A 21,855-nucleotide genomic window follows, 5' to 3' on the forward strand; every position below is an offset into this window, starting at 1 on the left:
AGCATTTCAGGGGTAAGGCAATGTAGCCCTGTGTAAGCCTTTCACAACCAGAACAGTCGTCTCAATTTCATGACCCTGTAACTTGATCACTTAATGCAGAGATTCCTGAGTAGTTCTTGATAGTGGCAGTTGTCCCAAGCACTGAAAAACACAAGAAGCACACAGAATCATAATCAAGGTTGGAAGAGACCTTTAAGATCATCTAGTCCCACCATCAAAATAGCAGCATTATCACCATAAACCATATCCCCCAGACTCCTCTCAAATACTTTCAGAGGTGATGACTCTACCACCTCCCTGGGCAACTTATTCCAATGCTAAAGCACTCTTTCAGTGATTTGGGCTTTTTTTATATCTAATCTGAACTTTTCTGTCACATCTTAATGCCATTTCCTCTTTCACTTGAGACATGGCAGAAGAAACTCTCACTGCAGCCTCCTTTCAGGTAGTTGTAGAGAGCAATGAGGTTCCCTCCAAGTCTCCTCCAGACTAAACAGGCCCAATTTCCCCAGCAGCTCTTTATAAGACATGTTTTCCAGACACTTCATAAGCTTTGTTTCCCTTTTCGGGATATGTTCCAGTGCCTCAATGTCCTTTTTGATGTGACTGCCCAAAACTGAAGGTAGGATTTGAGGTGAGGCCTCACCAATGCAGAGTACAGAGGGACAATCAGTGTTTGGCCACCTGGGCACAGGCTGGCTCATGTTAAGCTGTGCATCAGCCAGCATCCCCAAATTCCTTTCTGATGATCAGCTCTCCAGCCATGCTTCCTTGAGCCTACGGTGCTGCATGAGGCCTGGCTGAACCTCATGCCATTGTCCTCAGCCCATTGTTTGAATCTTTCCAGATCTCTCTGCAGAGCCTTCCTACCCTCCAGCAGATCAACACTCCCACCCAATTTTGTGTCATCTGTGAACTGACTGAGACTGTATTTGAGCCACTTCTCCAAAACATTGATAAAGGTGTTCAACAGCATGAACCCTAGTACTGATTCCTAAGGAACACCACTGGTGACCAGAAGAAAGCTGTGACAGGTGATGATGGTAGCAGTTGAAAGAGATACTTCAGGATGGAGTGACCAGCTAAACTTGCTAAAGTGTAGAATATCACCAGGTCTCTTGGGAGAGGCTTGACTGCCAGTGCACGTAGGAATGTTCTGCACAATAACTTTTCTGTCAGTACACCTTTAATTACTTTAATCTCCCACTTGAATCATGGTCAAAGTGCCTAAAAGTAGCTTGAAAAGGAAAATCATAATCAGTTGTTGACCATAAATGTGATGTATTAGTTGTCATCACAAGATATGTAATACAGATTATTTTGTGCTGGAGGGATATATATGTACAGATCTTCCTGAAGCACATGTCCAAAATGGCTGAATCATACAAGAATTGATGTATTTATTACTTCTTATAGCTTTTCTAACTGCATGTACCAAGAAATTGGTGATAGCAAATAAAGCATGATTTTTCTCTTTTATCAGAGATCTTGAGAGAATCAAAAGTAAACCCCACCAATTGTATTCATAAATAAAATAGAGAGTAATAGGTAATTTATATGAATATTCATATATTGAGCTCAGAAAATAGGCACCTTGTTATTCATCATTTTAAAACATGTTTATAGAATACAAATATATTAGTTCTTGGTTTTTTTTCCTAATGCTGATGAAAATGAATAGTACTTGGGGACCAAGTCTGCCTATTAAAGTGATGTGATACATTACCAGGCTTGTACAGAAATGAGCACAGATGGCGGGTCTATTATTTCTCTAGCAAGAAATTTGTCATTTTTTTTCCCCAGGATTCAAATCTGAGCAACACTTGCTTAAGTCAGACTACCTCTTCGGGGATCCTTAAAATATTTTTCCCATTACTTGTACATTAGGAGTTAGAGAAACAGAAAGTGATTAATGCCATATTAAAACTTTAAAATGAATGAAGTCTCTCAAACCAAGAGACTGAGATTTTTATATTTCTCCTCACCCTCAAATAAAGGGAAACAAATTTTGCATGTAAATGTGAGTCTACAGGGATGAAGTTTTGTGTACGATGCTCAGATTCCCAATAGCCTGTTTAGCTTTGACAGATCATTTAATTTACATTAGAATACTTGAAGATGTTAGATTTTTAGACATTTGTTAATTAAACACAATTACGTGGAGCATGAAACAACTTATGAGTAATTTATAATTTTTGTAGGCAAAAGATACGATTTCAAGCAGACAAAGAGTAAACAAAACTATGTTGGCTTTCATAATCTTACTTTTATGATAAGAATCAATAAAGCAACATTTCATAAGGTTTTTTCAATGCCTTATTATACACCCAAAGAAAGAAAAAAGGTTTTCAATCTGCCTTATGACTTGTCAGAGCATATAATTACAAGAAACTCAAAGTTAAATCAGAGTTTTTAATGTCAGTTGGTCAAAGCTGGATCACCTTGCAGCAAAAGCGAATTTAATATGGGTTAGGATTCCCAATAACAAGAAAAATGCAAACTTGTATGTTAATTTACTTCAATACACTGAGTGTACTCACATTTGGGCATTCATTACACACTGTCTCTACCACTCCTTCCTCCTCACATTCTTCCCCTGCTCCAGCACAGAGTTCACCCCATGGAAGTCAGTTGTCCATGAGCTTGTCAAACTTGGGTCCTTCTTACAGGCTGCAGTTCTTCACAAGCTGCCCCACAGGGTGGAGTACATCAGGAACAGGCTCCTCCAGTGTGGGTTCTTCCAAGGGTCACCTCCCAGCAAACCTGCTCCAGCAAAGACTTCTCTCCATGTGGGTCTGCAGGGCTGTTTCTCTCATGTTCTCAGTTCATCTCATCCACCTCCTTTTGCTCAGCAGTTTTTTCTCCATTTTAAATCTGTTGTCACAGGAGTACTACCACCATCACTGACGTGCTTGGGCTTGGCCAGCAGTGGGTCCATCTTGGAGCTGGCTGGCATTGGCTCCGCTCTGGAGAAAGCTTCTGGCATCCTGTCCCAGATGCCACTCCTGCAGCCACCCCTGGGCTTTGCTTTTTCAAACAAACCAAATATATTTTGGGCAAAATATTCTTCCAAATCGAATTCCATTTAAATGAATCCTAATTTTTGAAATCCAGCTCTTAATTTTTCATCTGTGATGGTTACTTCTGGTATGATCCTGGGGGAGAACTCACATCCAGAATCTGGAGGATCAATTTCAAGACTGAAGTCTTGGAAAAATTAAAATTAAAAACTCTCAAAGGAGTAAAATAATTTCAAAGCTTGAATTCATCACTTCAAAAGTATAAGGATTTTTTAAAGGAGAAAAATATTAACTCCTTTAAGAGTCAAGGTAGGAATGTGATAAATATAAGTAAACTTGAGGAACCAGAACACTGTGGAATGTGTAGTGATTATACAATACTGGGACAATACTGGGTCCAAATGTTGGTATATAAGGATTGGTATTTTCTCTATTGACATAAACTTGTATGTTAATTGGGATCTTCTAGAGCCTGTAACAGACAAAAACTTCAGGAGAATGGGATGAAGTGTGTCAGTTTTCACAGAGTAAGGTTTGAAGAGTCTGGGGGTAGTATTTGGGTAGGCTTTAGGTGGAAAGGTGTACTGTTCTGTTAGAAAATAAAGGATAAGGAGCCTGCAGGCAGCAGAAAGCAGGGAAAATAACAAATTCATTCTGTAAGCCCTGGAAAGGATCATGCCAGCGGTTGGTGAGGGAAGGATGAGTAGTGAGAAAGAAGGTGGAAGTACACTAAACAGCTCAGGGAAATAAGAAAAAGTAATACCAAGGTTGTTACTACCAGTACCTATGGATACAAATATTTGTTTAATGCAAATAGATCTAAAGATTGGTGTTATCAAGCACCAGTGTGCTAGTTGTCGCTGTTTCAATGCACATCACCTCTGCTTCAGCTTCTTACCCTTCCCCACTCTCAACTGAAAAAAGATGAAGAGGAATTTAGAGAATGTTGACTCTGAAGAGGTTGGAGAACATGATTGAAACTCCTAATATCAGGTCCACCCTCAAGACAGCATTATCCCAGCTACTTTCTCTCGTGTGAAAGAAGGGAGTCAGTCCTACCAGCTGTGCAAGACTTCTGATTGCATTGTAGAAATAGCTGAGAAATAAATGATAGTCAGTCTTGAATGAGTCATTGCCAAATAATTCTCAGGTGAGTGAAACTAATAAAATTGTAGTCTAGGGAACTTTCAGCTTCTGCATGCTTTATTTCTTCTTGCATGGTTAGAGAAATGAGTATCATTGAATTAAGAAAAGAGAAAGGGTATTCTTTTTCACAGTTATGCAGTTCACAGGAAAATGTGCAATAGTTGGGTTTGCAGCATTTGAAAAAAAGGTGTTAATTGGAAAATTCTGAGTGACAGAAAGTGAGAACACAGATTTTGCAGGCTGTGAAACAGAACAATACCACTGGATTAAAAGAATAGACATAACCTTCAAGATTTTTTAATAGTGTTATGGTGTGAAGAGAAATTTTGGTGTTGCATTAAACTAGTATGTGTTGCATTAAACTAGTATGCAACAATGTAATGTTGCATTAAACAACTAGTTAAACCAGTTGTTTTTTCTGGTCAATGCAGCATTGTTCAGCTGAAATTAATTCCTTATTTATTTATATATTTGTTTTATACAAATGACTGCCAAAGAAATTTTTTGAAGGTTTTTATGTTTAACTTTAATTTTTTCACACTTAAAATTATCAGAAAGTTTGTTGACCCAGCCCAAATTGCTGCATTAAACAATGGCCCAAGACTAGCAGGCAGATGTGGATTTTGTGCACACCCCTACATACAAAGCTTTTCCCCATCACTTCAAGCTGGCAAATGGCTCCATTGCTACAAGGCAGCACAAAAAGCTGTCTTCTGTAAATCAAAGTAACACCTTCTCAAGAATATGAGCCATTCATTTATTCAGTGTGTACACTTCCCCAGGAATATCCTAAATCTCATTTAGGATGAAATTTAAGTAAAGATCAAGGACAAAATATTGTTATTACGTGGCAACCTTGTTTTACTGAATTGCACTCATTGTTTAGCATATATGCAAGCTTTTCTGCAGAGCTAAGAGGACCTGTAATGTTTTTCATAAAACAAATTCTGCAAAATTTAAATATGCAGTGTTGTCTGTACTTATAGGCAGATCTAACAGGCAGGAATTAGATATTTCTTTACTCTGATAAGGGTATTTCCTTTCTTTTCCTTACAGCATAACAGCTGGCAAAATACTTTTGAGACAGAGAGCTATAGAGCTATCCTCTTATAGAGTACACTGAAAAAATATAGCATATGGAGAGTATTTGCATAATGTACAGTATCTGTGATGAGAAGGTACATATTCAGTTTTTCTTGCATAACTTGAGCATTACAAGTATTACAAGTATTATAATATGCTAAGATGAATGAAGAATTGCTTTTTAATAAGCTGCAGAATCCTGCTCGGGAGTTAGTTTGTTTTCTGTATTTTGAATTTTGATGTATTATAAACAAAGTTCTACTTACTCAAGCAGTTCTTTTTTGAATCAGCTTATATCTGTTTTTTTACCTCTTTTTATATATTTATATATCAAGTACATATTGGCCTCCTCTACTTATATAATTTATGTAATGCTAAATAATTAATGCCTAATGTGGCTGTTATCTTTCAATAAATATTCTGTCTGTGCATGCACTCACAAAAACAGTAAAAATCTTCAGAATTATTTCTGAACATACAGCATGTATGGAATCTAGAGTTTGTTTTAAGATCTTGAAATGTCACACATTAAGGCAATCGTCATGTTGTTGTATTTAGCAAAATCAAAATGGAGCACAGTCTTTTTGCACACACAGAAAAAGACATGCACAGGGCTGAATGTTTCATGCTACAAAATGTAGATAACTTTCCTTATTAAAGTTTGCAGTAAACTTAAAATGCTAATAAATAACAGAACTTCATGGAATGTAGTAATTATAATTTTTTGTATTTCTTTTTTGAGAAAAACGTGCGCAAAAATAATGCATCTTCTTAAAGAGGTGTGCTGGTGCCATGAGAGATAATACAAACTAGAAGATGACTCTCTGAGAGTAGAATAAGTTACTAAACCATTTTTATGTGTGTTTCTATATTAAACTAGCTATACGCACCGTGTGGTTGGCAGTGGAATCAAAGCTCAGTCTGCAAATCCAGAAGTAAAAGTGAAGGGAACAGATCCCGTAATAAGTCAAATTATTGACAAGCTGAAACATGTTATTCAGGTAAGGAGCTTTTTCCTATGGATACAGTATAGTTCTAACTACCACTCTAGTAATGAAAGTATTAATTTACTGCACACCATAAAGGTTAATTCAAGTTTCTGCCGAGTGCACATCCACAGCAAAATACTAGTTGCTCTGTGTCTCACTTGGGTTATTAAAAATGATTTAGTTAAAAGGCTTGAATATGGCAGATAGGTGTAGGAAGTGAGGCTCTGGTAGCTGGGCCATCTGTACCTGTAAGTACCACAGCTCGGCATTGCAGCGAGCATACAGAAGCAACAACAGGATGATTTAGGGATATTAACTGGGTGCATATGTTTACAAAACAATAAGACATAATTTTCCTCTTCCCTCTTTGTTAAATCTAGGTTCTTTCTTAACTTGTATTGCTGTGAGGTTTTTTGTTTAGATGGTAGCTAAAAAAACTAGGGAGTTTGAATGAAAATCACATGCCTGCTAAATGAGAATTGGTGTTAGTTACCTGATGCGCATATCTGTGACTTACTAAATTTAAGGCTTACAAGGAAGTCAATTCCAATGTGGCTCTGTACAGTTATATTATTGCAATAGGTTTACAGGATTACAGGTATCTGTGGTTACATGCCTCATTTATATGCACAGATAGTCAGAACTAGAGGACAAAAACATAATTCTGTCAAAGACAATAAGACAATGGTTATTTTGACAAAAAAAAAAAAAAAGCTCTGTATTTCAGTTATTTCAGTTTAAAAATACAAGTTTTTACTCTGATCTGAAGGCTCACTGACCAGAAAGGTTCTACAGGCATTTTTTGTCAGTGACCCATTTAACCCAGTATCCTCTCCTCTGCACTGGTAAAAGGAGAGGCTACTTAGGGAGGCCATGAAGCTTCTCACTGTTATTGTCTCAAATTCCCTTCTCTACCCCATTCCCCAAGCAAGAGAATTAGAGATATTAAATATCTTCTTGCCTAGTGCATTTATATCCATGCAAGGACTTGCTTTAATTCTGTTTTTACATCTTCTTTACAGGTTTTAAGTACAGTTTTCCACATGGTTTCTGGAGTTGAAATATTACTGATAGCTTCGTGGTGAAACCTCTTGGTTCTTATATCTCTAATTGTGAACAATAACTCTGCTCTGACAACAAAACAAAGAGTGCTGAAACAGAAAAAAGAAAAAAAACAGAAAAATTTCTTTTCCATCAGTAGTGTTGTTTTCTGGGAGAAGTGGCATTAGATTTGAAGTTCAAAGGCAATCATTATTCTTTCCTTCTTAAAAGAAATATCTTTTTTATCCCTCCAGCATCAGCATCATGCTTTTGTCTCTCTTCTTTATTAAAATGCCATCTACAATGGTGGGGAAAATCAATTCAATTTTCACTGCAAGAGATGCCATGGTTTAATTAATAACTACAAAATACTATACAAAGATAAACTTTGTAAATATTACTTGGTGAGTTCCATCTATCAGGAGTGCTTTCCTCCTTTTATATTAAAACTGCTCTATATAGTTTATTTTGTTGGTTTCCTCTAGAGACTTGAAGTTGTGTTGTTTTCTCCTTGAGTGAGTACCTAAAAGACTGGAATAGAATATTTCCATTATAAAGTATTTCATTTTGAGAGCTTACTTGCCCTTGTCCCTAAAGACTTGAGTGGATCTTGGGGAAAAGGACATACAATTTACATACTGAAATGCTTACCAACCTCCAAGTATATTTTCTTTCTGTGGGATAGTTTCTTTCCTTGTAGCTCTGAGTATGAAAATAGGGTCAAGGGATAAAGAGAGCATCAAAATCCTTAGAGACCTGACATATAACTGCTTTTCCCCAGCTGAAGAAGCTACAATAAAGCTTTCTTTTTCACCATTTACTGCTTGGGAAAAAAAGATGAGGAGTGTAAGTTAGAGATTGAAATACAAAAGATCACCTTTTTGTCCAGTGTGATATGAAAAAAGATGAATCACATACTAAGCTTACAATGGGGCAGAAAATAAGGGGAGCTTAATGGATTGTGGTGATGCCTCAGAGACATACGGAGTCATACTTAAACCTAACACGCTATCCAAGCTGTCTTTCTGAACTTCAAAATTTTAAATAGCTAATTTAGTAGGAGTAAAACATATTAGTGAAGTTTTTCAAAACCAATCATTTCTAAAATTTACAAACTATATACTTTAATTCATTTTTAAGGTGAAAATAGCAAAAGGGCAGATATTTTTGAGATCCTTTTCTGCTCACATTTGATGTTAACTTAGGAAAACAAATCAAGACCAATCTGCCCTGCATACAGAAACAGACAGATTTCTCAGCATCTCCTTAGTTTTTTCCTGTTGGTTATACAAAGGCATAAAAATCCCAAGCAAAGAATTTGCTTTAAAATATGTAAATATCCAATGTTTAAACTGTATTTTCCAGGTTATCTCCTGTTAAAAACTTTAAACTCCTGAAATCAACCCCTGGCTGCATAAGTGACAATATCTCTTTTCAGCAGGCTGTGGGTTCTGGGCAGCTCTCCTTTGTGAGAGGCTCACAAAGTAATCCTCCTTTTTCTGTAAATACTGGATTTACCAAAAAATCAATAGAAGTTTTTGATTCTGTTGGACCCCAATGCCTGTAATCTGTGCCCTGGACTCCACAGGTTCATATTCAGAACAACAAAGTGAAATTACAGGAACTGAAATGAACCAGTCAGTGCTGAATATGGCTTGAAAAAGTCACCTTCTTCTGTAAAACTCCTTACTTGTACAGACTGGTACTTTTAGACTGGTACTTTTGAGAGTTTTAAATGATGGACTATTCTCATTCATTTATCTTCTTGGCAGGCAAATTATGGGTTCAGTGCATATCATTTTATGTACTGCAGTCTGCAACTATCACTCTAATAGGTAATCAGGATAAGCAAAGTCAGTTTCATGTGGTGTAAATAGTAATGGGAATTATTTTCCTTTCTTCCCCAATAATTTAAAACCGTGATTAATTCATCATTCCTGCAAGTACAAATACTAAGGTTATGAAGTAAGTTTGATACTTTGGAGCTGTGATTACAGGCAATTGGACCTTGGTCTTTCCAGTGTGTTTCTTCTTTCAGAAGAGAATCTCAAAAGAATACTGCTTTTGAAAGTAATAGATATTACTTGGAGCTTGTATTTACAGGTTAAATAAAGTCTTCCTCATTTTAGGAAATCTTGCCATGGCAGAAGATACTCCTATATCTGCCTGTCTAAATTAGGTAGACCAAATCTCCCTCTGGAGATCTCCAGAGGCACCTACCATTAGTGACTATACTGGAACTTTAAATGCTTCTCTCAGGATAAATGATTTCCAATTTCTCGGTGCAGTAAAAGGCATGTCTGAACTTAATTGGAGAAGATCCCATCTTGCACTGCTATACCACTAGAGTGCTAGCTGATATGCATAAAATAATATTTATCTTCTCCACAAAGGGCTGCAAACTGTCCCTAATGGAATTGATGCTTACATTCCTTAAAGGAGTAAATGCCATTACTTCATATGACATTAAATGCTGGTGACAGTCTAATTTTTCCTTTACTACTTGTCATTATTATTGCATGGTGAATGCTCTGTTTCACCATGCTGCCATTTGCCCATTTACCTGTCTCAAAAAGGATGCAAAAATAGTGACATGAGACTTTGTTTTGACACTGATTTGGCATGCTAGCAACTAAATTTTCCATCTGCATTTTTTAAAGCTTTTATCAATATACCACAGCACAGTCAAGTTAATATGTGTTTTTGTAAGAGCTGTTCAAGTATGAATTGGAAATTGGGATGGAATATATTACCTGAATCCTCATCTGCTCATACAAAGAACCACGTTTTGAAATTATTCATACATAGGGTGTGGCACTTGCAATTGTGCCTACTTACTGTAATGTTATGATAACCACCTAATAGTTAAACCCCCCCCCCCGCCTCTTAAACTAGTGCCAACACTGTATACATGTCACAAATTAGGCATTTTGATTACTTTTTTAATGACTGAAATGCAATTCTTTCTCATGGAATGAAGGAATTCTCAAGAGTACAGCATTAGACAGATACGTTATTTGACCCAGTCTTCGGTGATACCTTCTTGGAGACTCACTTTCTAAACTTTTCTTTCCCTTTCTCTTCTTAAATGCTTTTTGTTGATACAGTGTAACCTGCAGTTTGTACCTTTCAATAACGGGTAAGTGGGAAGCAAAATTTCAGTGCACTTTCTGCAGCAGCCATTCAGCATTCACTGGTATTAGAATTGCCTTCAGCTGTGTTTGCTCCTAAACTGCCTATTTATTTTTTGTTGCACTCGGAAAAACTTCCTCATGAGTTTTTTTTTTTTTTATTTCATATTACAAAAGCATATCTAAATGTTAATTTTGCCTTAGACTTTGTTTTTATTGGGGTTTTTTTTACACTTCTTGGTTTCATCCAAAGTTTGAACAAATCTGCAGGTAAAGAATAGCTCAGTATGTTGATTGTGGTAATTTTTTTCTCCAGTGACTTGTTGGCACTGCTTCTTTTTTAAATTATTTATTTCTGGAAGAAATACAATGCTACTGTCTTTTTGAAAGCAAACTCTTGAACGTATTCTTGTTTTGGCAAGGCATGATAGTAGAGTACTAGTGATGTAGGGATACCAGGATATTCCTACATGACAGAGAAGTCTATTTCATATTTCATTGTGTGAGCTGTTCCAGTCTTTTATCCTTTCTATTGAGAGCTGCCTCTGACTGCTGGCTGGTGCCAACAATATGTTAAGTGCTTGACTATTACCACTGCATGTAATATACTGGCAGAATTCCTGTAAAAACATTAAGGAGTTAGATATTAGGTGGGAAATTATTTTCTGAGATTCATACTCCTCCCTTTAAAATGTACTTCAACTTTCAGCCTCAAAAGCACACAAAGGAGTGCGGGATTGCTGATGCTTTTTCATTTCTTGGGAGTGAAAAGGTTTTATTCACAGTTTTGTGATGATTGTGAAGGTGTAAACCCTTTTTGTTGCTCACAAAGGTGGTCTTTCTGTATTTGTAAGTCAAACACTAAAAGTTACATGAACATTCTGAGATGACTGCATGTCTTGGAAAATTATGAGTAAACTCAAACCTACATATTGTTTACAGGTAGAAGGCAGGGAAAAAAAGTGATTAGGAGGGTATGCATTTTTAGCTGATGCATCTCCCACTGCTGGGATGCTTAGGAGGTAAATTCAGAAAAACAGTCACCAGCCACATAGTCCTTCTGATCAGTAATTTAATTAAAACACCAGTTTCCTTAGATTACTCTGTTTTTCACTAAGTAGATTACCAGAGTTATTAAGGGCTAATCAAAGTCCTGTTCATTTAGAACAAATGATTACTTTTGTGAAGTATCTTTTTTAAATAAGATTTATGCTGAAAAGAGTATACATTGCACAGGGCTTTCTGAAATTGTCTGTTGTTCAAATTTGTATAAAACTCTTAATAATGGGCTAATTAAAAAAGAAAAAACCCTTAACATTTGATTTTATATTTCTCCTTGCATTTCTTATAAGCCTTGCACAGTGCACAGTGAGAAAACATATTTGTTGATACAGCAGGGAGATACTGTCAATTCTTATCCATTTTTTGAAGAGAACAGTGCCTGAGAAAATAAAACAGCCTTTTCTAGCTACTTAGGTGGATAGTGACACTAACTGAAGTATTCATTATGGTGCAGATCCTATCTACAAAAGTCTGTTTTTCACCTGAATTGTTTGCTGTTATAGCTGGTAAAAATTGCTTGTGTTGGGTTTTTTAGCAAAACAGGACCATTGTTCTACCTACTCATTTTTAATTACAATATAAAGGGGAGTTTTGAGATTTTGGAAGAGCCTGGGGTAGCTCCACCTGCTCCTCAAAGAGACCACCACACCCTGTACACTGTTCTAATATGTACTTCTTAAATCAATATTCTTATTTCATTAATAATAGACAGAGGAATATTCTCAAACTGACATGCTTGGAACAACATGTTTGGTAAAAAGGGAAGAGAAGGTAGAGCGGAACTTTACAGAGAGTAAAAAGATTTAAGTAAAAAGATTTTTTATAGGACTTTCAAAAATATTTTCACATAGGACTTTGAAGGCTAAGCAGGATATCAACTCTCTAGTCAGAAGTGAAAATCAAGTAGTGGTTCTAACTTATGAAAACTGACACACATCACAAAGCCTTCCCATAGTTACCTTAATTGACAGCCTCTTAAGAGCAGAAGCTTAGCAACCCAATAGAATAGTATCACATCAGGATGGAAAGTATCAACAAAAATTTGAGAAGCCACTTACTGTTCCTGTTAGTACTAATTAATGACTGATGTAATCTGTCAACATCTCAGTAACATTAAGAAGACACTTTGTATTCAAGCAAATACATTAGAAAAGAAAAAGAAGAATGGGACAGTAGGTGACAGTATGTGTAAGTGCCATTTACATGGGTTTGCAGTGGTCTCCTCAGTGCCATGGAAATTCCCATGTGAGGGGTTCCTCTAGGCTGACCTATTGTCATGGTTTGACACTGGCACGATGCTAGTGCCTCTATGAGAATACTCTCTCTTTGGTTTCTGCTGTGAGAGGTGACCAGGAATAAGCAAAGCAGGCTCTTCCTTAGGAAAAAAAAAAAAAAAAATTATTAACTAAACTACAAGGGAAAGGGAAAAAAAGAAACACACAAGAAAAATGAAAACTTCACAAATCCATCTCTTCCTCTTCCCTACTAAATTCTCAATAGAATACATCTTCCAAATCATCGACTCTTGGTCCGGCACCATGCTTCAGAATACTCAATCCTCAGTTCATCAAGAGGAGAAGGAGTCCTTCTTGTGCCAATGGTGACCTCTTCCTTTCATGTCCAGCACTCTCACCACTAAACATGGACCAGAGCTGCTTCTAGGGTCGACTTTTAAGGATGCTTCGTCCCACTCCAAAAAGGCACAGTCTCAACTTTGGGACATCTGTCCCCCCCATATTTTTCACCCCCTGGGGCTGAGGGGTACCCACATCGAACCCTCTTGGTCCTGAGGCACTGCCTCCCCCTAGAATGCAGTCTCTGTATCACAAGGAAACATGGCTCTGTCCATGGCTACACAAAAAGAGTCCAGCATAAGCTACTCCATCATCTCTTCCACCTGAGTTCTTTATTTCTTTCATGGCCCATTTCCTCTTATCTCCTCTATATCTCTCTTCTCATTCAGCTCCAGGAGGATTAGCATTTGTAAGGTTTCCATCATCCAAGTAAAGGGTTAAAAATCTGAGGCTCTGTCTGTCCAGAACTCCCACAGCTGCCCAGCCGGGCACCTTCTCGCACCCCCCCGCCCCTTCTCCTTCTGGGCTGGCCACTATTAAATTTCAAGGTGGCACAAGCACGGGCACAGGCTCTCTCTCTGTCTCTCCTGGGGCGGGGGTGGCTGCCCGATGCCTCTCAGTGCTCCTCCTCCACCCTTCCATCCTGCAGGGGCCTCTCAGTGTTCCTCCTCCACCCTTCCATCCTGCAGGGGCCTTCCCCTCCCTCCTGTCCAGGCCCCGGCCTACCTCACCCGGCCGCATGGCTGCCCCTGCCCCGCACAGCCCGCAGCCGGGCAGGGGAGCTCTGAACCTTTCCCCGACTGGAACCCAAGAGAGCCTCCCAGGGGAGAGCCCTGCTTTAACCCCGTGTTCTCAGAGGCAGATCCAATGTCCCAATGGCCACATTAGGTGCCAATATTAAAATCTGAACACCCATTAGCCTGACCACAGCATCCCAGAAAACACATTTCCTGTCAAACCACCACACCTATCAAGGCAATAAGCAGGATGGATGTGCTGGGTGTCCATTTGTGCTGGCTCAGCACTGTGTCCCACTTTGGTTTGCCAGCTGTGGATTGTGTACAGGAGCAGAGAGTGTTCAAATAGAGCAGCAGTTCCAAAAATATTGATGGGAATGCATTGCCTTTTGTCCGTCCAAGTGTCACATCTGGGGAGAGTGCTACTGGGGGGTTGAAGGTTGGGCTAGAAGACCTTTAAAAGTCCCTCCCAAACTGAACTACTGTATGATTCTATTGGGTCCATGACTATACTGTGTGAACTCATATGCTATTAACACCAGGTAGTACACATGAGAAGAGCTGTCACAAATACTACAGACATGAAAAGATGTTGTCAGCAATTATAAAACAGAAAGCACAAAGGAAACAGGATTCTTTACCGCCAGTGATCCTAAGACCATTTCTTAGAATATGTGCAACAGTCATTATACATAATTGTGACACCTAAAATGAAACGGATACCACAACAACACAAAACACCTAAAAAAAATAAATTTCAGAAGCATTTCAATGGTTAACTGTTAAGGGAAAAATCTTGCTGATTACAGACTTTCTGGCCTGAGAAGGAATGTGTCCTTTTTGAGCATGTTGAATGTCTCCTATTTGAGACAGGCTATTTCCTCTTGGTCTCAGTCCTGAGAAATCCTCGGAGGCAGTGACCTGTGGAGAGCAATACAGAGCAAGTCATTTGCTGCAGGCATCATCATAATTTGTTCTCCTTGCCAGTTTGTAAAGTAAGCAATGTGTTCTGTAGGCACAAGAAAAATCCGTCTGGAAAGCAATCTGTTGCTCTGAAATCTTATAAACAGAAATCTCATGTTATCTATGAGGGCTGTGTATTGCCTGAAGAACTCATCTGCTCTTTGGAAGTTTTGGAATTGTGGAAAGCGGCAGCACAGTATGGAGCATTCAACTGCTTTTGAACACCGTGGGTCTGAAATCCATGTGGATGACACAAACTGTATTTGAAACTGTACCATATAGTTTTAGGTCACAAATTTTGCTTAGCACAACCCTGGTTTTGTCTTGAGGGACTAAGTCAGCGAACAGTTGAAAAATCAGTACCAAAGGTGAAGTATTTAATTTGCATGAAGTCTCAGCAAAGCTGTTCAGGACAATGGAGTAAAAGGAAGTGTCAGAAACAAGCTGTGCTGTGCATTTTTTAAAGCAGTTTTTGTTTCAAAAGAGAATACAGAAAAATACAAATATATCCTGGCAGACTATGATTATGCACTAGGTTTGTGGGTAGATTTCTTAGCTTCTCTCCAGTACAGAAATATTACACTGCTCTGTATTTAACTGACTGCTACATTTAAAAAAAGAAACCCAAAAGAAGCCTGATAAATATGCTAATTCTAAATTCCTTCTAAAACAAGCATATAATAAAAAAGACATTCACAGAAGAAAACTTGTAAAGATAGAAAAAAAATATTAGCTTTGATAGTAACCTGATTGAATAGACATTTATATTTTTTTTCAAGACAGGTTAGCTATTACTTTGAAAAAATATTTTTCAAATTTAGTCCTTAGAAAAGCAAACCAATCTTAATATACTTTATCAAACAGATTGTGCAGTCTAATTTAAATCCTTTAATGTGTTCATTTCTTTAAATGACTTCTCAAAAACTTACATCTTGAAAGTAATATTAACTTATTTGTTGGCTTAAAACCAGCATACTTACCAGTTCCTTAATGCTGTGTTTTGGCCTTTTCAACACTTGTCTGTGTCTGATAAGCTTCATCCTTAAGAGCAGACCGAGGAATGCTTTGAAGAAGATCTAAACATTCTGCTGCCAAATACCCACCCTGACTTGTTTGCAAAGCTCCATCCTTGTAGGTCATACTTTGTAGAGAAAATGGAGACACCTTTTTCTCATTCCTACTCTGGAACCAGGGATAATTGTAGTAAAGTGCTCTTCTGGCAGTGGGACACTGGTGGGACACTGCTGCTTCCTCTCTTTCCTGTACTTTTATTTTTTCTCTTAGTGAGTCATTCAGCTTGATCTGTGGCCTGCCTCACTGCACTGATATAAACAACTGTAGATAAAAAACCCCCAAGCAATGAGCAATTCATTACATCTCTAAAGAGAACCCTAAACCAATCCCCCAATGTCTGTAAATTCCTAAACAAAATATACAGAGCCCAGTTTTTCATGGATGATAATGCTTTGATTAGAAACTTCTCTTCTTGTAACTTGCTTGTCACTTCAGTTGAGCAAAGTTAATTAGTCATTAAAAGTAATCACTATCCTCATCTAGTTTACTTGACATGTGATTACTGCATAAATGTCCTCATGGGTACACTGGCCCATGGTACAGGCTGTGCAAATGATGAAAAGAAATTTTGTGAGGACTAAAGGCTTTTGCTGATAGAAGTGCTGTAAACTAATTTCAGATAAAAGAGTTTTCCTTTATTTTCTGCCTGTTAATGGGATGTATATTTGCAGTGAATGCAGAACAGTCCTATCCTTCTTCTATAATCCTTAATTATTATTTTTCCAGGTTCAGCTTCCCATTGTCAGCTTCTTATTTCTGTTTCCTGGCCCTCCTCTTTCTCTTCCAAATAATCACATGGATTTCATCTCATTCCATAAAATACTCCCCTGTCATATTCAACATTTCTTTTAACAGGTATCTGTCCTTCTATGTTTCCCATTGGTATGCAGGTCTGGGACAATGACAAAAATCTCAAAAGCAAGAAAATTGTTTCCCATTCAGTCAGGACTATAACTGAAAAAATTAGTTTAAATATCTGAGTTAAAGTCTAGCTGTTAGGGACTAACTATTCATGCAGGAAAGGAGGAGAGCAGTGTATTATAGCCTCTGTGGAAACTTTTGTCATGATTGTGATGAAAGATAGGGAGGCATTTCAAAGTGCACATAATGAATGACTGTGATAAAAACATAGTGATAAGATTGAAAGAGGCTGCAAAATTCTAATTCTGTTACCTCGAACTGTAATTTCCTTCTTAATGCAGCTGCCTTGCCCTAACTCTGCCTTGCAACAGAACTATTTACTCAAGTCTATGCTCAATTTATCGAAGCACACAGATCTGGGCAGACAAAAACCTGCAGCATAATGTGTCAATAAATATAGCAACATTAATTTTTTGTGAAAAGCGTGCAAACTTCTCTACCAGACCTGCATCACAGTAAGGCTACTGTTTATAAAACTATCCATCATTAATTCCTTTATTTCTTGGTCCCCTGATTTTATAGCCCTGTCATATACAGAAATGTAACAATCTGCTTTCCAAGTAAGTCTCATACAGATTTTGAGGAATCAGGTAACATCATAATCATGGAGCATGGTATTCAATAGTTGCATGAAAGCACTTTGGGAAGTGTTTTTATTTATTATAATAATTTAATCAATTTCATCTGGCTTTTTCCACCTTCTGTTTGACTATTGTTCTCCTCTATCATTTCATTCCTTAGAAGTCCTCCTCTAAACTTCTGTACCTCCATGCCACAGTTCAATGTTACGTACCTAAACATACATACCTAGTACATATTTTATCATAGCTGTCAATTTTTCCCCATTCTTCTGTTTAAGAACTCTTTTACAACCTATTTGAAACCTTGTTTGAAGTGCCAGCCATCTGGTTCCTTTACAGTTCAGCTGCAGTTAGTTCCTCCTGTAAGAGCTCTCTTAATTTCTACTGTCTACTGTTATTAATTAGATTTTTTTTCCTTGCAATTTTTCTTCAATTTTAGATTGTTTCTCTGCTTCTGTTTTTGGAGACATGTGGGATTCTCAAAGTATGTCAGTAAATACTACTATGCAGGGCTTGGGCTTCAGTTTTTCTCCCAGCAGCTTAAATGTTGTCTCCAGAGGTTTTTTGATTGGTTTTGTATAGATCTACATGTAGCCTTAATATTTTTTCATATCCAAAAGTTATTACATATCTTATCTACACAACTCACAGGGTTCACCATAACCAGGTGAGGTACTGTGATTTCTTTAGTCACTACATTTAATAAGAGTGCATTTGTTATTGCTTTTACTGGCATTCTGAAATGAAACTTCTAAATGAAAAAAATTGTTATAACATCATATACTTCTCATTCCTTCTTATGTTTCCTATTCAATTACATTTCTAATTTTTCCTAAAACTGTCTTTCAACATGAAGGAAAAACCCCTAGAAAAAATGATTTAACAGAAACAAAAAATAATATAAAGTGTTAATAATTGAAATATTGGAAGAAATAAGCAGCTATGAATATTTAAATTCTATTTTAGTTTTATTTGATATGTGTATAATAGTTTCTATTAAAAATTTTCCCCTCAGTCATTCTTTTGAGTTTTGATTCCATATTCAGCTTTAAAAGACTTAATTGAAGACTTTTAATTTAAAAAAAAATGCATAATATGGAGAACTATAGCTTCATTTGTTTATTTCAAGCCAATTTTGCATAAGACATTTTGGTATTAGTGATCAACAAGGAACGTCATCTGTGCACCCTGAGATTGTGCTCTTTTCCACTGTACTTCTGTATTTTACAGGAATGGGTGACTCAGATGAAAACTTAATTTTATAAAATTATTTTATTTTTGATGCTGCTCAATTTCTCTTTTCCTCTTCTTCTCACTCTCTCTCTTTTGTTTGCCAATACATTTAAAATACTAATAAGTTTCAAGCACTACAATAATTATTTTTGAGACTTGCCTTTATTGCTTTCTAAGTTATATGACAGTTTCATTATTCAGGCTGTGAAATATTCAAGTTCCTTCAGAATAGGAATATACTATATTGATATTGTTTGTATTTTTAGAAAAATACAGAGTAACATGAATATATATCACTACTTTGATATTGAAAGCAAAATTGTAGCCTGGGCTCAAATCTCGAGTAATTTAAATCTTAAATACTCTAAATTGTTTACTTTCCCTGCAGGAAAGGGAAAAAGACACCTCTAGAGGCACTTCAGGCTTGAGATATTGTGCATCATACTCTAGAATGTCTCATTTTCTATTTTGGCATTTTAGTATAAACACAGTCCAAACTGAGGTACCTTTGTTAGATATATTTTGGCCAAGGATATGGAACTTGCTTCATTGTGGGCAACACTGAATTCTGTTTGCATTTGTTCATGTGGACCTAAGGCAGCTGTTTTTCAAGAACAGATTGACTGCTTTTCTGCACCACAAACATGTTGTATGTTTCTAAAACCCTTTACAAACTCCCCAGACATGTAAATGCCATTAAACCCCCCAATAAGCTAATTTCTTGGGAGTAATTTAAATGACCATAATAAATGCAGCATATATTTCCATGACACAAAATTTTAGGAGAAATGCCAGTCTTCAGGCTGCTCACCTGACAAACATCTCAGCACTCTTCTCCTTATTCTTGTTTTCAGAGTTTCCTATATCTGGTTTGGGAGGGTTCAGAGGATTGCTTTTGCCCAGCTCTGATCTGTTTGCAGTATAAAATTAGGGATATGAGAATAACTCTGCAGAGGTAATGGTTTGGAGCACAAGATGTATCTGAATTGTCGAACTTCAAGTATACCTATCAAAAAAAAACAGAGGAAAAATAATATAACAAAGTGATGATCCAATTCAAAATTGATAAGCAAAAAAACAAATTCCTAGTGAAAATAAGGAACTCCATGGAAAGGTATTAGTGCAGGAATTACATTGAATTTCCAGAAGCCAAACAGATTTAAATCCACAGGCAAGAGTGGAATAAATAACAACAAAAATCTTCACCAAGAAAAGTAAATAGCCTCTTTGAGAGAACTCAACTTCTGCTCCTCTATTTTACCAAGAAAGTTGATAATTATTACAGAATCTGAAGGGCGGTGAATGGGAATGAGGTTTTGGAAATAAAACTTAGATGACGGAGTTCGAGTAAAATATTTTAAGTCTCAATTTGTGTTTCTAAATAGCAAAAGATGGACCACAAAACCATGAATCAACTCAGGAGAAAATGAGGAGGAAAGAAGAAAGCAGGAAATGTGCTAAGAGACAACACATGTTTACAGAGAGCCTTTGACAGAGCAATAGAATAGCTTCATCATCAGTGTATCTTCTCAATATACCATTCACACATCATGTTGTAGAATCTTTGCTTGAAGGAGTACCACAGAAAAGTCTCTGTAATTCAGTAAGATGGTTGCTAAAATATTTTGTCAATTAAGTTTGAACTAGTTGGAAGAATAAGGATTACAGAGTTTGTAGTGAAGAAATTAAGTTAAAAAGAAAAAAATTAGGAAGAGAAAAAGTGCTACTACCTGTTGTCATTAAAGTGCAAAGGTCCTATTATCATTACATTGTAAGGGTTCCATATTGCTAGAGTTTCATACCTCCTTGATGCCTCTTGTAGGCAGCTCCTCCAGGCACTGCCTCTTCTTTATCCTCACAGCAGCCAATTGACTCCAGTTCCCCCCAGCTGCCCAATCCACTCTTTTATAGCACTCTTCTGATGGGCTACAGGTGTGGCCTGTTAAAGTCAGGCCTGCTCCTAATCCTTAATAATTAACCCAGCTGCAACTCTTTAGGGGGTAAGATTACTTTCTACACTACCTTTATTTACTTATGTTCTATCCCCTTACAACCATCTCTGTTTAAAGAGCAGTTATTAGACTGCAGAAAGATTACTAGAATAGTAGGTCAGTATTGCAGCCAGTATTAAGTGATCTTGGCTTAAAAAGGTGATATTTTACAAATTTGGAAATTACAAGATTTGGCAATCTAAAGAAAAGTCAGAAGATATAGAAATTATTAAGAGCCAAACAAATAAAAATAGAATTATGTACCAAAATGTAACATGAGAGCTTTTACTGGACAGGTTTCCCGTTACAATCCAGAAATTCTATGAGGCTGAATCACATCAGCTGGAAGCAAATGAGGGCATCCAAGTCTGGCAACTGATCAAAAGATGAATTGGAGCCACCTCTATTTCCCAGTAATTTGGATTCATAGAAGGCTTATTATTTTTTTCACAGCTGCAGGTCCAGAAACAGATTCTTATCACACATTCATCTTCTTCCCAATTATTTTCTATGCAGTATTTAAATATGGTGATATATGCACTCAGAGAAGTACCTGGAATAGAATGTACCTGGGTTCTATCTTTTTGGTTTTTAAAAAGCTATTTCAAGTTTATATATTCTTCTTGAATAACAAACTAAATAAAAATGAAATTTGATATTTTTTCTATAATTTCTATATGCTAGTTCGGTAGATTTTTATTTTTAAGCCTTATTCTATAAAAGCTTGAATAAGAGTATTAATATAGTAGTATATTTCAGTGTGATTGATGAACCTTTGGATAAAATATGCACTGTTTATTTCATTAATCCAGTTGCACTATGGTATTATATTGAACATTTCCTAATTTATTTTCAGACTCTATATTTAATTTTAGTGTTTCATATTGTCACAAGAAAAGATGGTAGCGAGAATTTGTGTTTTCAATTCTTTCTGCTTCACTTAAATACCTAAATATTTTGAAACCATCTATAAATATTAAACTGTTCTGTTCTAATGCTGGATATGATAGCCTGATTCTTGAAAATAAGAGATTAAAAATCTCTTACCTGCTTTGTCAGTATTAGCAATGTAAAAAAATGTTGGGTATTTTTTAGAAAATGAGGATTGTGTCATTTTATTGAGCTTTTAATGAGACAAAGTAGACGCTGCTGGGACTTAAAGAAATAGCAACACTACTTTAAAAATTACTTTAGTAGTATCTCCTACTTTCTAATGAATGCTTCTGAGATGCACTGATCATCAGTGCTTCAGCTGATGAAGTGATTTTATTTCAGAGTTTATTGCCTTGACAGGATCAATAATCCTATT

General features: G+C 36.7%; 1 protein-coding gene across 2 annotated transcripts in view; it reads left to right on the forward strand.

Annotated features, from left to right (window-relative positions):
- The window catches only part of GPC5 (glypican 5), a 602,713-nt gene that overhangs the window by 195,255 nt on the left and 385,603 nt on the right, over positions 1–21,855 (forward strand). For both annotated transcript variants that reach the window (XM_066545102.1, XM_066545103.1), the window contains one exon: positions 6,130–6,250. In XM_066545102.1, coding sequence (XP_066401199.1) covers positions 6,130–6,250 — 121 coding nt within the window. The remainder of the gene's footprint in view (positions 1–6,129; positions 6,251–21,855) is intronic.

The sequence above is a fragment of the Molothrus aeneus genome, chromosome 2 (genome assembly GCF_037042795.1).
Source record: "Molothrus aeneus isolate 106 chromosome 2, BPBGC_Maene_1.0, whole genome shotgun sequence".
NCBI lineage: Eukaryota > Metazoa > Chordata > Aves > Passeriformes > Icteridae > Molothrus > Molothrus aeneus.